This window comes from Canis lupus, chromosome 1 (genome assembly GCF_011100685.1).
Source record: "Canis lupus familiaris isolate Mischka breed German Shepherd chromosome 1, alternate assembly UU_Cfam_GSD_1.0, whole genome shotgun sequence".
Lineage (NCBI taxonomy): Eukaryota > Metazoa > Chordata > Mammalia > Carnivora > Canidae > Canis > Canis lupus.
Genome location: NC_049222.1, coordinates 115449895 through 115466370, shown reverse-complemented (window position 1 = coordinate 115466370; position 16476 = coordinate 115449895). Strand labels below are relative to the sequence as shown.

Below are 16476 nucleotides of genomic sequence, written 5' to 3'. Positions count from 1 at the left end.
ATTTATTTTTTAAAAAGATTTTATTTATTCATGAAAGAGAGGCAGAGACACAGACAGAGGGAGAAGCAGGCTCCAGGTAGGGAGCCTGATGTGGGAATCAATCCTAGAACCCCGGGATCATGCCCTGAGCCAAAGGCAGATGCTCAACCACTGAGCCACCCAGGCATCCCCAGAAATTTATTTCTGACTGTTCTGGAGGCTGAAAGTCCAAGATCAAGGTGCCAGCAGATTCCATGAGCCTGCTTCCTGGTTCATAGATGGTCATCATTTTGCTGTGTCCTCAGTTGGTGGTAGAGGTAAGGGAGGTTTCTGGAGTCTCTTATAAGGGCATTAATTCAATTTTGAGGGTTCCCAAAGGCTCCATCTTTTAATACCATTACATTGGGGGTTAGATGTCAGCATATGAATGAGGGAGGGAGGGAGGTGGAGACACAAACATTCGGTCCATGGCAGATCTCTTTTCTTCAGCAGAATACACTTTCTTCTCAAGCACATGGAACATTCTCCAGGATAGAGGATATGTTAGGTCATAAAAAATGTCTTAATAAAACTAAAAATATTGGGTTAAAGTATCCTATTAAAAGGCAGAGATTGGAAGATTGGATTAAAAATGATCTACTTTTTTTGGAAAAAATAATTGTAAGAGCATGCTATGAACAACTGTATACCAACAAATGGAATAACCTAGATGAAATGAAAAATTTCTGGGATGCCTGGGTGGCTCAGTTGGTTAAGCATCTACTTTCAGCTCAGGTCATGATCCCAGAGTTCCCAGATCCAGCCAGGCATCAGGCTCCCTGCTCAATCTTCCTCTGCTCCACCCCCATCCCCTGCACCTTTTCTCTCTCTCACTCACTCTCATCTCTTTCTCTCAAAATATTTTTTAAAAAAATTAGCACCCAAAAGCATAAGATACCTAGGAATAAACCTCACCAAAGATGTAAAGGATCTATACCCTCAAAACTATAGAACACTTCTGAAAGAAATTGAGGAAGACACAAAGAGATGGAAAAATATTCCATGCTCATGGATTGGCAGAATTAATATTGTGAAAATGTCAATGTTACCCAGGGCAATATACACGTTTAATGCAATCCCTATCAAAATACCATGGACTTTCTTCAGAGAGAACAAATTATTTTAAGATTTGTGTGGAATCAGAAAAGACCCCGAATAGGCAGGGGAATTTTAAAAAAGAAAACCATATCTGGGGGCATCACAATGCCAGATTTCAGGTTGTACTACAAAGCTGTGGTCATCAAGACAGTGTGGTACTGGCACAAAAACAGACACATAGATCAGTGGAACAGAATAGAGAATCCAGAAGTGGACCCTGAACTTTATGGGCAACTAATATTCGATAAAGGAGGAAAGACTATCCATTGGAAGAAAGACAGTCTCTTCAATAAATGGTGCTGGGAAAATTGGACATCCACATGCAGAAGAATGAAACTAGACCACTCTCTTTCACCATACACAAAGATAAACTCAAAATGGATGAAAGATCTAAATGTGAGACAAGATTCCATCAAAATCCTAGAGAAGAACACAGGCAACACCCTTTTTGAACTCGGCCATAGTAACTTCTTGCAAGATACATCCACGAAGGCAAAAGAAACAAAAGCAAAAATGAACTATTGGGACTTCATCAAGATAAGAAGCTTTTGCACAGCAAAGGATACAGTCAACAAAACTAAGAGACAACCTACAGAATGGGAGAAGATATTTGCAAATGACATATCAGATAAAAGGCTAGTTTCCAAGATCTATAAAGAACTTATTAAACTCAACACCAAAGAAACAAACAATCCAATCATGAAATGGGCAAAAGACATGAACAGAAATCTCACAGAGGAAGACATAGACATGGCCAACATGCATATGAGAAAATGCTCTGCATCACTTGCCATCAGGGAAATACAAATCAAAACTACAATGAGATACCACCTCACACCAGTGAGAATGGGGAAAATTAACAAGGCAGGAAACCACAAATGTTGGAGAGGATGCGGAGAAAAGGGAACCCTCTTACACTGTTGGTGGGAATGTGAACTGGTGCAGCCACTCTGGAAAACTGTGTGGAGGTTCCTCAAACAGTTAAAAATATACCTGCCCTACGACCCAGCAATTGCACTGTTGGGGATTTACCCCAAAGATACAAATGCAATGAAACGCCGGGACACCTGCACCCCGATGTTTATAGCAGCAATGGCCACGATAGCCAAACTGTGGAAGGAGCCTCGGTGTCCAACGAAAGATGAATGGATAAAGAAGATGTGGTTTATGTATACAATGGAATATTACTCAGCTATTAGAAATGACAAATACCCACCATTTGCTTCAACGTGGATGGAACTGGAGGGTATTATGCTGAGTGAAGTAAGTCAGTCGGAGAAGGACAAACATTATATGTTCTCATTCATTTGGGGAATATAAATAATAGTGAAAGGGAAAATAAGGGAAGGGAGAAGAAATGTGTGGGAAATATCAGAAAGGGAGACAGAACGTAAAGACTGCTAACTCTGGGAAACGAACTAGGGGTGGTAGAAGGGGAGGAGGGCGGGGGGTGGGAGTGAATGGGTGATGGGCACTGGGTGTTATTCTGTATGTTAGTAAATTGAACACCAATAAAAAAAATAAAAAAATAAAAAAATAAAAAAAATAAAAATTAAAAAAAATATTTTTTAAAAAAATTAAAAATTTCTGAAAAACATAAAACCTGGGCAGCCCTGGTGGCTCAGCGGTTTAGTGCTGCCTTCAGCCCAGGGCCTGATTCTGGAGACCCAGGATCGAGTCCCACATCGGGCTCCCTGCATGGAGCCTCCCTCTGCCTGTGTCTCTGCCTCTCTCTCTCTGTCCCTCGTGAGTAAATAAATAAAATCTTAAATAAATAAAATAAAAAACATAAAAACTACCAAAACTGACTCAAGAAGAAATAGAAAATCTGAGTATATCTAGAACAGGTAAGGAGATTGAATCTGTAATTTTTAAAAAAGATTTTATTCATGAAAGACACTCAGAGGCAGAGAAGTAGAGGGAGAAGCAAACTCCCTGTGGGGAACCCGATATGGGACTTGATCCCAGGACCTCAGGATCACGCCCTGAGCTGAAGGCAGATGTTCAACCATTGAGCCACTCAAGCACCCAGAATCTGTAATTTTTAAAAAGATTTATTATATATATATAGATATTATATATATATAGATATTATATTATATATATATATATATATATATATATATATATATATAGAGAGAGAGAGAGAGAGAGAGAGAGAGAGAGAATATGCATTTGGAGGGCAGGGCAGAGGGAAAGGAAGACAAGCTGACTTTGTGCCTAGCGGAGTCTGAGATCATGACCTGAGCTGAAATCAAGAATCTGCCACTTAACTGACTGAGCCACTCAGGCACCCCAAATTTGTAATTTTATTTTTTTTATTTTTATTTTTTATTTTTCCAAATCTGTAATTTTTAAAATGTTCCAACAGAGGTGCCTGGCCGGTTCTGTCAATAGAGCACGTAGAGCATGTAACTCTTGATCTCAGGTTTGTAAGTTTGAGCCCCATGTTGGGTATACAGATTCCTGAAAAAATATTAAAAAAAATTTTTTTTTAATTTTTATTTATTCATGATAGTCACAGAGAGAGAGAGAGAGAGGGGGGCAGAGACACAGGCAGAGGGAGAAGCAGGCTCCATGCACCGGGAGCCCGAAGTGGGATTCGATTCCGGGTCTCCAGGATCGAGCCCCGGGCCAAAGGCAGGCGCTAAACCGCTGCACCACCCAGGGTTCCCATGAAAAAATATTTAAAAAAATGTTCCAACAAAGAAAAGTCTAGGACCAAATGTTTTTACTGGTGAATTCTACCAAACTTTCAAAGACACATTATCACTAATTCTTATCAGACTCCTCCAAAAAATCATAGAGAACATTTCCTTTTTCTTACCCTCATATTTTTATAACAAAGCCAAAGACATCACGAGACAAGAAAACTAAAGACCAATATCCTTCATGAATATAAATGAGAGAATCCTCAACAAAACAATACCAAACCAAATTCAACAGCACATTCTAAGGATTATACACTAAGACCAAGTGGGATTTATCATTGCAATCCTTGGAATGTAAGACTCAACATACAAAAAGCAATCAGTGTAATATATCACATTAGTAGAGTGAAGGAAATAAAACCATGATCATCTCAATTGATGCAGGAAAAAACATTGACAAAACTCAACACTCTTTTATTTTATTTTTAATTTTTATTTATTTATGATAGTCACAGAGAGAGAAAGAGAGGCAGAGACATAGGCAGAGGGAGAAGCAGGCTTCATGCACCGGGAGCCCGATGTGGGATTCGATCCCGGGTCTCCAGGATCGCGCCCTGGGCCAAAGGCAGGCGCCAAATCGCTGCGCCACCCAGGGATCCCTCAACACTCTTTTATAATAAAAAACGTGCAATAGGCTAGGATTAAATGGGAACTTCTTTAACAGGGTAAAGGCAATATATACAAATCCCAAAGCTAACATCATACACAGTAGTGAAAGTGAAAGCCTTCCCCTAAGGTCAGGAACAATCAAGGATGCCCACCTCTATTAACATAGTATTGGAATTTCTAGCCAGATGAGTTAGTCAAGAAGAAGAAAATAAAGGCACCCAATTTAGAAAGGAAGAATTGAAATGATCTCTGTAGATGATAAGATTTTATATGTAGAGGGCAGCCCCGGTGGCTGAGCGGCTTAGCGCCGCCTGCAGCCCAGGGCGTGATCCTGGAGACCCTGGAGTCGCACGTCGGGCTCTGAGCGGCTTAGCGCCGCCTGCAGCCCAGGGCGTGATCCTGGAGACCCTGGAGTCGCACGTCGGGCTCCCTGCATGGAGCCTGCTTCTCCCTCTGCCTGTGTCTCTGCCTCTCTCTCTCTCTCTCTGCATCTCTATGAATAAATTAAAAAAAAAAAAGATTTTATATGTAGAATAAACACACACGCACACACACACCCACACTGTTAGAGCTCATAAGTGAATTCAGCTAACTTGCAATATGCAAAGTCAACACACAAAAACCAGTTGTATTTCTACACACTTTCTAATGAAACACTTTCTAATGAACAATCTGAAAAGGAAATTTCAAAAAAAAAACCCCACAATACTATTCACAACATCAAAAAGAATAAAATATTTACAAATAAGTTTGTACAGAGATGCTTGGTTGACTCGGTCCATGGAGCATGCACCTCTTGATCTCAGGGTTGTGAGTTTAAGCCCCATGTTGGGTGTGTAGAGATTACTTTAAAATCTTTAAGGGGAACCCTGGGTGGTGCAGCGGTTTAGCGCCTGCCTTTGGCCCAGGGCGCGATCCTGGAGACCCAGGATCGAATCCCGGTGCATGGAGCCTGCTTCTCCCTCTGCCTGTGTCTCTGCCTCTCTCTCTCTCTCTCTCTCTCTGTGTGACTATCATAAATAAATAAATAAAATTTAAAAAAATAAAATCTTTAAAAAATTGGGATGCCTGAGTGGCTCAGGGGTTGAGCACCTCCCTTTGGCCCCGGGGAATGATCCTGGAGTCCCGGAATCAAGTCCCACGTCGGGTGGGCTCTTTGCATGGAGCCTGCTTCTTCCTCTGCCTGTGTCTCTGCCTCTCTGTGTGTGTGTCTCATTAATAAATAAATAAAATCTTTAGAAAAAAAAATCTTAAAAAAAGTTTGTACAAAGAGATAAAAACCACAAAACTCTGCTGAAAGAAATTAACACTGAAACAAATGGAAAGACATCCCATATTTGTGAACTGGAAAACTTAGTTTTGTTAAGATGATAGTTCTGCTTGTATTCATTTGCTAGGGCTGTCATCACAAAACACCATGGATTGGGTAACTTCCACAACAGAGATTTATTTTCCTACAATTCTGGAGCCTAGAAGTTCAATATCAAACTGTCAGCAGGTTTGGTTTCTGTGGTCTGTCTCCTTGGCCTGGCAATGGCTGCTCTTTTGCTGTGTTCTCACATAATCCTTCCTCTGTGTGGTCACATCCCTGAAGTGTCTCTGTGTGTCCAAATTTCCTCTTTTTTTTTAATTTTTATTTATTCATGATAGGCACACAGTGAGAGAGAGGCAGAGACACAGGCAGAGGGAGAAGCAGGGTCCATGCACCGGGAGCCTGACGTGGGATTCGATCCTGGATCTCCAGGATCGCGCCCTGGGCCAAAGGCAGGCGCCAAACCGCTGCGCCACCCAGGGATCCCAATTTCCTCTTTTTTTTAAGATTTTTTTTTTTTTTTTTTTTTTTTTTTTTACTGGGGCACCTGAGTGGCTCATTCAGTTGAGCGTCTGCCTTTGGCTCAGATCATGATCCCAGGATCTTGGGATCGGTCCCTGCATCAGACTTTCTCCCTCTCCCTCTGCTCCTCCCCCTGCTCGTGTGAGCATTCTCTCTCTCAAGTAAATATTTTTTTTAAGTGTAAAAAATAAAAAATATTTTTTACTTTTTTTTACCAGAGAGACAGAGAGAGAGAGAGAAAGAGCAAGGATGAGGAGTGGGAAGGAGGCAGAGGCAGGAGGAGAGGGAGAAGCAGACACCCCATTGAGCAGGGAACCCCACGTGGGGCTTGATCACAGGATGCTTGAGCAACTAAGTCACCCAGGCACCCCAAATTTCCTCTTCTTATAAAGACTCTTATCAGACTGGCTTACAGCCCACCCTGATAGCCCTCATTTTAACTTCATCACCTCTTTAAAGTCCCTATATCCGGGAACCCTGGGTGGCGCAGCAGTTTGGCGCCTGCCTTTGGCCCAGGGCGCGATCCTGGAGACCTGGGATCGAATCCCACGTCGGGCTCCCGGTGCATGGAGCCTGCTTCTCCCTCTGCCTGTGTCTCTGCCTCTCTCTCTCTATCTGTGTGTGACTATCATAAATAAATAAAAATTAAAAAAAAAATAAAGTCCCTATATCCAAATACAGTCACAATCTGAGGTACTGGGAGGTCAGGGCTTCAACATTTATATCTTTTTTTTTTTACCTTTTTTTTAACATTTATATCTTGAGGGGATCTCAGCTCATAACAAGACCCAAAGTGATATACGAATTCAAAATCAATCTCAAAATCCTAGTGGCAAATTTTTCATACATCAAGAAATCTATCCTAAAACTGATATGGAATTTCAAAGGACCCTAAATAGCCCAAACTATCTTGAAATAGAAGAACAAAGTTGGAGGGCTTATACTTCCTAATTTCAAAGCTGTAAAGCTACAGTAATTAAAACAGTGTGATACTGGCACAAAGACAGACATATAGACCAATATAATAGAACAGAGAGCTGAGAAAATAAGCCTTTACATATATAGTCAGTTGATTTTTGGCCAGGATGCCAAGATCATCTAATGGGGAAAGGACATGCCTTCCAACAAATGATGCTGGGAAATCCAGATATTCATATGCACAAGAATAAATTAGAACCCTACCTTATACCATATACAAAAATTACCTTAAAATGGATCAGATTCATAAATTTAAGACCTAAAACTAAAAAACAATTGACAATCTTGACATTTGATTTGGCAATGATTTCTTTTTTTTTTTTTTTTTAAGATTTTACTTATTTATTCATGAGAGACACAGAGAGAGAGAGGCAGAGACAGGCAGAGGGAGAAGCAGGCTCCACGCAGGGAGCCCTACATGGACCGATCCCTGGTCTCTAGGATCACACCCTGGGCTGAAGGTGGCGTTAAACCGCTGAGCTATCCCGGCTGCCCGCAAAGAGGTTTTAATATGACACAAAAAATGTCTTTCATTTTGGTTAAAAAGTGATAGTTTATTTAAAAAATGATTCTGGAAAAATTGACTATGAAGGTGAAATAAGATTTTAAGATTATTTATTTAGAGAGTGTGCCCGTGGATGAGGGGAGAGAGGCAAAGAGAGAGGGGGAGAGAGAATTTCAAACAGACTGTGCTGAGCCGGGAGCCCAAGGCAGAGGGCAATCTCAGGATCCTGAGATCATGACCTAAGCGGAAATCCAGTTGGTCGCTGAACCGACTGAGCCACCCAGGTCCCCAAAGATGAAATCAAATTTTAGATCCCTACACCATAGCAAAAGTGAATTCAAGATTAATTAAAAATTACACGTGGAAAAAAAATAAAAAATAAAAAATATAAATAAATAAATAAATAAATAAATAAATAAATAAATAAATAAATAAATAAAATAAAAATTACACGTGGAGGGATGCCTGGGTGGCTCAGCGGTTGGGCTCCTGCCTTCTGCTCAGGTCGTGATCCCAGGATCCAAGATCGAGTCCCGCATTGGGCTCCCTGTGAGGAGCCTGCTTCTCCCTCTGCCTGTCTCTGTTTCTCTCTCTGTCTGTGTCTCTCATGAATAAATGAATACATCTTTAAAAAAAATACATGTGGAAAAACACAATTGTTTTACCAAAAAAAATTAAAGAATATTTGTTTTACTTTGGCATGGGAAGAACTTTCAAAGCATGACAGAAAACACAAGAGCCACTTTATTTATTATTTTTAAAAGATTTTATTTATTTTTTCATGAGAGATATGAAAAGGTGGGACTCGATCCCCAGACCCCGGGATCATGACCTGAGCCAAAGGCAGGCGCTGAACAGCTGAGCCACCCAGGCGTCCCAGGACTCAGTTTTTTTGTTTAAAAACTTTAAAAAATGGGAATCAATCCCTGGGTGGCTCAGTGGTTTAGCGCCTGCCTTTGGCCTAGAGAGACCCAGGGTCGAGTCCCGCATGGGGCTCCCTGCATGGAACCTGCCTCTCTCTCTGCTTGGGTCTCTGCCTCTCTCTCTCTCTCTCTCCCTCTCTCCTCTGTGTCTCTCATGAATAAATAAAAAATCTTAAAAAAAAAAGAACACTTTAAAGACACAGGTGATTTTACATATTCATTCATTCAGTCAGTTAACAAATACTCATTGACTATATACCACATGCTGGGAATACAGAAAAAGGAAAATTGATAAATATCCCTGCTTTTGTGGAGCTGACATTTTAAAGGAAAAGGCAGAGAATTGGGTTTGAGGAAAAAAAAGGGAGATGTTGAATAAGCAGGTGTGATAGGAATAGAGATTAAAAAAATGGGAACCCTCTGTTCAGACGCTGCATTTAAGACAGAAAGCCCTACGTTCAAATCTCAGCAGTCACAGTCTTCAAAGCCTGTCTATAGAGTGGAAATAATGGCACAGCTTTCCAAACGGCTCCGCTACCGCCCCCTTTTGGCCTAGGGAAGCTCCTGTTAAGGTTGGAACCTCGAAGGCACGAACGTACCATCGCGAACGCCTAGGCTGAAGCCAGGGCAGCCATATTGGTTCCGGGAGGACGGGAGGCGTTGCGACCGCTGCCATTTTCAGTTAGGGCAGTAGCGGACTTCCGGGCACCATCTTGAGTGACAGCAGAGGCGGAGCTCTGCTGACATGTTCGTTAAGGGCCGGACTCCCAGGGCACCTCCCCGAGAGCGACTAAACGCTAACGGCGGCGGGCGGAGGCCTGCAGCCGTAGCCCCGCCCCCGGCGCTGGGCTCCACCTCCCGGCCCCACTTCCGCCGGGTGAGCGTCTGTCGGCGTCGCTGCCGTAAGGCGGGCCGGAGGTTTGCCGCATCACGGAAGATGGCGGCCACGGCGGTGAACGGGGCGCCGGGCGCCTCGGGCTCGGGCCCTGCGGCGGCCTCGGGCGCAGTCCTGCAGGTCGCGGCCGGCATGTACGAGCAACTTAAGGGCGAGTGGAACCGTAAAAGCCCCAATCTTAGCAAGTGCGGTGAAGAGCTGGGCCGTCTCAAGGTAGGGCTCGGCGGGGGCGGCTACGAGGGGTCTAGACCTAGCCGAGTTCCCGGCCGCGGGCGAGACCGGGGCGGGCCGGGGGATCCCGTAGGGGGGAGGATTCGGAACCGCCAAAGTGCGGGCTTAGAGGGGTGAAGAAGTGAGAGGGGCTTGGGAGGGATCACACACGCCCCGCGGGGGGCGACGGGGGGCCGGGCAGTGTTGGAAATGTTGAGGCACAGCCGAGGGAGGGGTTAAAGTTTTGGTGTTTGGGGAGGCCTAGCTGGCCGGAGCGGCAGGACGGGAGTGTTGGGAGTTTTTCCGATGGGGGGTTCTTGACGAGAACAAGTGGGGAGTGAGGACTGGACAGAATGATGAAAGAAAGAAGGCTGAGATGAAGGATTGTGTGGTTAGGCCAGACCAGATCAGACCAGATCAGGGTCTGAGAGATCTGGGGCTTAGGGGCACATGGGGGGGGGCAGCCGAATTTTGGGGACCAGAATGGTGCTCAGGGTGTTTCAGACCAAACGTGTTTGGAAAAGAGTACAAGTATTGTGGGCTGAGCTAAGTCCCTGTGTCTGATAAGTGATGTGTGGGCTGGGCAACTGGGGGATGGATGGTAGCTCCCTTTCCTCCCAGGTGTAGATTTGGGGGTGGATGGGAGGTGTAGTTGGGCCCAACCCAATAGCGTGTGGAAAAGATACTCCAGGAACTGAAGATGCTAGCATCTTCAGGCATGGTGTGTGTCTGCTGTTTACCCAGTGGGGCTATTAATAATTGTAACATGAGGTCATCGGGAATGGGCACTCAGTGTGCCCAGGCCCTGTTCTGAGCGCTTTCTGAGGACTGACTCCTTTAAAACTCATAACAGCTTTGAGTCAGGGATGATGATTAGTTCCATTTCCTAGGTGGGAAAACTTAAAGCTTAGCAAAGGTGAGTAACCTGTTCTTGAGGTCCTGTCTTCTTTCTTTCCTTCCTCCCCTGCTCTCCTGTCAGCTGGTTCTGCTGGAACTCAACTTCTTGCCAACCACAGGGACCAAACTGACCAAACAGCAGCTCATTCTGGCCCGTGAGTGTCTTTGGGGCTGGTGGGGGGTGATGGGATGACCACCAGGAGTGGTGGTTGGGAAGGGACTTGGGCACCTCCTAAGAACTTGCTCTGTCACTCACAGGTGACATTCTGGAGATTGGGGCCCAGTGGAGCATCCTGCGCAAGGACATCCCCTCCTTCGAGCGCTACATGGCCCAGCTCAAATGCTACTACTTTGATTACAAGTGAGGATGGGGCCTGTCCCTGATTGGGTGGGGGTAGGGGGTTATATGGTAGATTTTTGGGTTTTTTTCTTCGGTCACTGGTTCTCCAGCTACTCAAGTCATCTTCCTTCACCTAGGACCTCCCTCTTCGCCTAGTTCTGTCCTCAGAGGCTACAGAGTCTAGGGGTGGTCCTGGAGGTCCTTATCCTGGGATTTACCACGTAGTCTCTGTTGGCCTCCAGTGTGTTCCCCTCTCCATGTTCCTGCACCACATTTCCACTCCCCACCGAGCTACTGTTACCAAACTTTCCTGCGGCCTCCAATGCTGTATCAGCCCTGACCTCTCTGGCTCTGCCTCCCCTGTCCCAGCCCTGACCCCTCCTGCCTGTGCTCCCCCCATCCCAGCCCTGTCTCTCCCACTGGCCTCCTAAAGTCAGAGGGGTCTTGGTCACTGCTGTGTTTCAGTACTGCCTAGCACGAGGGTGAGCCCAGAGCAGGGATTCAGTGAATATGTGTTGAATATAAAATTTAATGGTTTTGAACTCAGTTGTGCTTGCATGGGTTAATGATTAATGATTAAGAATTTGGCATCAGAAGTCAGACAAACCTGAGATTAAAACTAATTTTGCCCCTTCCTATGTGGTCTTGGGCAAATTGCTTCACCTCCCTATGCCTCAGTTTCCTCCATAAAGTGAGGGTGATAACTCTAAATATCATAATCATAGTTAACACACAATATTTATTTGAGCCAAGTACTGTTCTGATCGCTGTACTTGGGTTAAGTCATTTAATTCACTTAACCCTTACTCTCTTGACCTACCTTCTAAGAGATGGACGCTGTGGTAATACTCATTTTATAGTTAGGGAAACTGAAGCTGAGTCAGTTTACTGAAGTGAGGTCACCTACTTGGGCCCATATGACTTGTGATTTCTTCTTGCCTCTCTGGGCTTCAGTTTCATTTGAAAACCCAGGACCCAATACCTCTCCAAGGAGATAGCATGGGGCAGTCATCAGGGTCCCTGGAGCCTGGAGTGGGGTGGCTTGTAGGTTCGTAAGCCCTCCTTATGTTGATTCCCCCACCCTGGTCCACAGGGAGCAACTCCCCGAGTCAGCCTACATGCACCAGCTCTTGGGCCTCAACCTCCTCTTCCTGCTATCCCAGAACCGGGTAGCTGAGTTCCACACAGAGTTGGAGCGGCTGCCTGCCAAGGACATCCAGACCAATGTATACATCAAGCATCCCGTGTCCCTGGAGCAAGTGAGGCTGGGGAATGGGGGGAGGGGAAGGATCTGAAGGGAGAGGTGCAGGTATAGACATTAGGGAAGATTTCTTGGAGGAGTGGGCAGGGTTCACTTGTCTTTTAGCCCGGGGACTCATTTATCCAACAGCTCTTGAGCTCCAGCCACATGGTATATACTGTGGTTGGTTTTCAGACTGTACTGCAAACAAAACAGATTAGAATCCCTGATCTGGCGGGCGTGATGAGAAAGCAGACAGTAAACAAAAAGATTAAGTAATCTGTGTGGTCTGTCAGATGTTAAGTGCTATGGAGAAAAAGTAAGGAGAGTGGAGAATTGGGGCAGGGGTGAGTTTTTTGGTAGGGTGGTCAGGGAAAGCCTTGCTAAAAAGGTGAAATTTGAGAAAGATTTGAAAGGGGTGATGAACCCAACCACGTGGACATCTGGGGGTGGGTGGGAGTGAACCAAGTAGAGGAGCAGCCAGTCCAAGGTCCCAAGGCAGAAACATGCCTGTTGTGGCTGAGGGTAGACAATGAGGACAATATTTCTAGAACAAGGTGAGCATGGTCAGAGAAGAGCTTTAGTATGTACTCTAAGGTTAGGAAGTAATTCCTCAAGTTGAGGTCTCATGGGAGGATTTTGCTATGGTGAGGATGGGAACGAGCAGTTATAGCAGGCAGCACAGTTGGGCAAAGCTCTGTCTCCCACCTGTGATTGGAGAATAGATAAGATAAATAGCTACCAGTCAGGGCAGGTTGGAGAAAGTGTGTGTGTGTGTGTGTGTGTGTGTGTGTGTGTGTGTGTGTACAGATCAGGGAGGGCTTCCTGGAAGAGGAGGTGCTCAGTCTGCATGGGGAATGCATGACTGTATGCTAAGAGTGTTCTAGCAGAGGGGATTATGGAGGATGGAGGCACTAGGAATGTGGTGAGCCCTCAGCTTGTAGGCCCCTTGTGCTACCTCTTCCTCATCCTCTTTTCCCGCCCCACCCTGGCCTCTACAGTACCTGATGGAGGGCAGCTATAACAAGGTGTTCCTGGCCAAAGGCAACATCCCTGCTGAGAGCTATACCTTCTTCATTGACATCTTGCTTGACACGATCAGGTATGTGGGGAGCAGGGTCCTGTGGTGGACAGAAGGAGCTTGGACTCTGGAGTCAGACAGCCCTGAGTTGAATCCCGTTCTGGCCTCTTGTAGTCTGGAGAGGATGGGCACGTCAGTTCTCTTTTTCTACGAACTGGAACTTGTCATGAGATTGTGGAAAGCAGCTCTCATCTCACTGTGGGCTGTTTATCTGCATGCCCATATGATCCAGGGATGGGCTTGGCACCCAGACAGCGCTCAGCAGACAAGAACCAAGCTGCCTGTCTTAGAAGTACTCCAGTGCACGAGGCATATGACCTAACCTCAGGTCACCTAAGCTCTGCAACCCTCAGTTTCCTCTTCCTTAGAGTGGGGCCATGAAGTCCTGCTCAGAGGTTGAGCCGTGCACAAGTGACATGGCATGCGTAGGTGGATGACATTTACACATCCCTTGAGGAATAAAAGGGCCTGGGTGGTGGCAAAGCTAGTTCATGGAGGCAAAGTGCCAGACTGAGATGGGTTTCCATTTCTTAGATGGCAAAACCAAGCCCAGAGATGTGGTGGGAGTGACAAGGGATAGTTTAGTGAGTTTAGGTTATTTATTTTTTTATCTTTGAAAAATTATTTCAATTCAGTTAATTAACAAGTAATGTATTATTGGTTTTAGAGGTAGAGGTCAGTGATTGGTCAGTCTTATATAATACCTAAGTTATTTTTAGTTAAGTATTTTGGCTCTCCAAAATGAATAGAGAGTAATATATAATGTGTGTCTGCATACCTGCCACTTGGTCTAAGAGATAAAATACCTCAGAAATGGATGCACACTCCCTGTTACTGTTTTTTTTTCCCCAGAGCTAACCCCTTCTTCATTTTCAGTGACTTGATCCTTTTTCTACTTCAGTATTGATCTTGATGCCTCTTAACAGGTGGCAAGAAACCCTCTCAGGATCAGATCTAGAAATGGGGTACAGCACCCTTGTGTGTGTAGCAGGGGAGGAAGGGTTCTGTAAAGAGATCCCTTCGTGTGAATCCCAGGCGTGGTTTCAGACAGCCTGAAGTCCTCCTGGCTGGGAGTGGGATTCAAGAGTTTGGGCCCAGTAGTCTGAGAGATCTGGACCCTGCCGTGGCCCTGGGTTTGCACCTCTGCTCAAGCTACTCTCTCTCCCCAAGCCTTAAGCAGGGCAGGAAGCATGCACCAGCCATCGGTGCTGAACTGAAGGGTCATGCAGGTCAGACCTGGAGAATTGTTGGTGCTCAGTAATGAGAGTCTCATCTTTCCCCAGGGATGAGATTGCTGGGTGCATCGAGAAGGCCTATGAGAAAATCCTTTTCACTGAGGCCACCCGGATCCTCTTCTTCAACACACCCAAAAAGATGACGGACTACGCCAAGAAGGTGGCTGGGGTGCAGGGCAAGGGGCCGTGGGGCCAGGGGTGTACTCGCAATGGGGGGGAGGGGGGAGGAACGCTGGAGCAAGACTGCACATTTAAATCCAGCTGTGTGACCTCAGGCAGGTTGCTGAGCTTCTCTGAACTTCAGTTTCCTGATGTGTAGAGTGGGACTAGAATTTAACATGTGAGATGAGCTTAGCACAGCACCTGGCACGAGGTGGAGATGGACGCTGATGCTCAGTACCTGTTGAGCTGTTGTCCTTCAAGGATTCCTCAGAGGTTGCAGCTTTTCTCCATGAGACTTTGCCTCATTTGACCTGGGGTGTTTATGCAGGAGTAGTGCCTCTGGAGATGCTGGGGCATGGGGTATAATGACCCCGGTGACTGAGGAGGGTCAAGACCAGACTAGAAGAGGTCAAATTGAATTTGAGCTATGGGCACAGCTGATATTTAGTGATCATTTACTCTGCGCCAAACTCTTCTCACCTCATTTAGAGGTGTTGACTCACTGAATCCTCACAGCAGACCTAGAGAGGTGTGTAATTAGAGTGCTTGTCTCAAACATGAAGAAACTGAGGCTCAGAGAGGTGAAGGTACTTGTCCAGAATTGTGTGGGTAAAGTAGGGTTGGTGAGGAACGTGAGGCAGGGCCGGCGTGGAAAAGCGCTGGTTCTACAAGGTGGGGTGGGAGCCTGTGTGATCACCCCACCCATCTGTCATCCTTCCCTTTCTGCAGCGAGGGTGGGTTCTGGGCCTCAACAACTACTACAGCTTTGCCAGCCAGCAGCAGAAGCCAGAAGACACCACCATCCCCTCCACGGAACTGGCCAAACAGGTCATCGAGTATGCCCGGCAGCTGGAGATGATCGTCTGAGTCCACCAGGCCCTGGGGTGGGGCAGGGCTTGCAGTATTTAAAGCAGTGGCAGTGCAGGGCTTCCTCCAATAAAGGTGGATTGACATTCTTTCTTCTAGGCCCTTGTCTCCCCGGGTGGAATGGTGGGGAGACAAGTTCCTTATCTCTGAAGAACTTAGACAGTTGAGAGCCCTCTGGGGTCTGAGATAACCCTCTGTTGGGTCAGCTTCCATCCAGTGGCCACTGCTCAAGCTCTCAAATGGCTGCCCATTGCGGGGCCCCAAATGCAGGAGAGCACAGGTACCAGGTAGAGGGACTGTTGGAGGTATGGACGCACACAGGAGGGCCAGGCCAAGGCACGAGTTTTTCAGTGAAGGGGGTAAAGCATCACAATTTAAAATGTTTGCAATTAAACTGGTTTGTTAAATATCATGTGAAATGGAACCCTGTGGTTCTGTGGGCTACCAGTTTGAGAACTCTGGAACGGGAGTTGTGGGCCCTGGCATGGGCTTGCCCTGATTCCCAGCCTTCCTGAGACAATGCTGTAACTTCCTCTCTCCTGCACCACCCCCCGCTTGTGCTTCCTGCCTTGAAGTTCTCCAGAAGGTATTTAAGGCAGAGTCCAGATCTGGCTGAGCCATTTGTGGGATGTGGGATTTTCAACCAAGTCTTACAGGGTCCGTTTCCACACCTGTTGTAGAAGGAATGATCACCCCTGCTCCCCAGAAGGATCTGTGCTAACAGCTCAGCTTGGCGTCAGCTTGGCTCAGCATTTGGGCTGACGTTACTAAGGGTAATGAGACTCACCCCTGGGCCTGTCAGTCCAGGTACTGGATAAATGGGACCTCTGTTATGCTCTTCTGGGTCCAGCCTCCTTAACTGTATCCAAGAAG

At 46.0% G+C, this 16476-nt stretch overlaps 1 protein-coding gene across 1 annotated transcript; it reads left to right on the top strand.

The window, feature by feature from the left end:
• Positions 1–9406: 9406 nt before the first annotated feature.
• PSMD8 (proteasome 26S subunit, non-ATPase 8) lies at positions 9407–16015 on the top strand. The gene is made up of 7 exons (XM_038528992.1): positions 9407–9784; positions 10761–10833; positions 10937–11039; positions 12112–12277; positions 13260–13360; positions 14623–14734; positions 15466–16015. The coding sequence occupies exons 1-7, from the start codon at positions 9422–9424 to the stop codon at positions 15601–15603; spliced, it is 1056 nt and encodes a 351-aa protein (XP_038384920.1). The 5' UTR covers positions 9407–9421; the 3' UTR covers positions 15604–16015.
• The last annotated feature ends 461 nt before the right edge of the window (positions 16016–16476 follow it).

Excerpts from the sequence above, each read along its gene's own strand:
- PSMD8 (XM_038528992.1), top strand. The coding sequence starts at position 9,422 with ATGTTCGTTAAGGGCCGGACTCCCAGGGCACCTCCCCGAGAGCGACTA. Across the intron at positions 12,278-13,259 it reads ATCCCGTGTCCCTGGAGCAA|TACCTGATGGAGGGCAGCTA; the intron begins GTGAGGCTGGGG and ends TGGCCTCTACAG. Across the intron at positions 14,735-15,465 it reads TGACGGACTACGCCAAGAAG|CGAGGGTGGGTTCTGGGCCT; the intron begins GTGGCTGGGGTG and ends CCCTTTCTGCAG.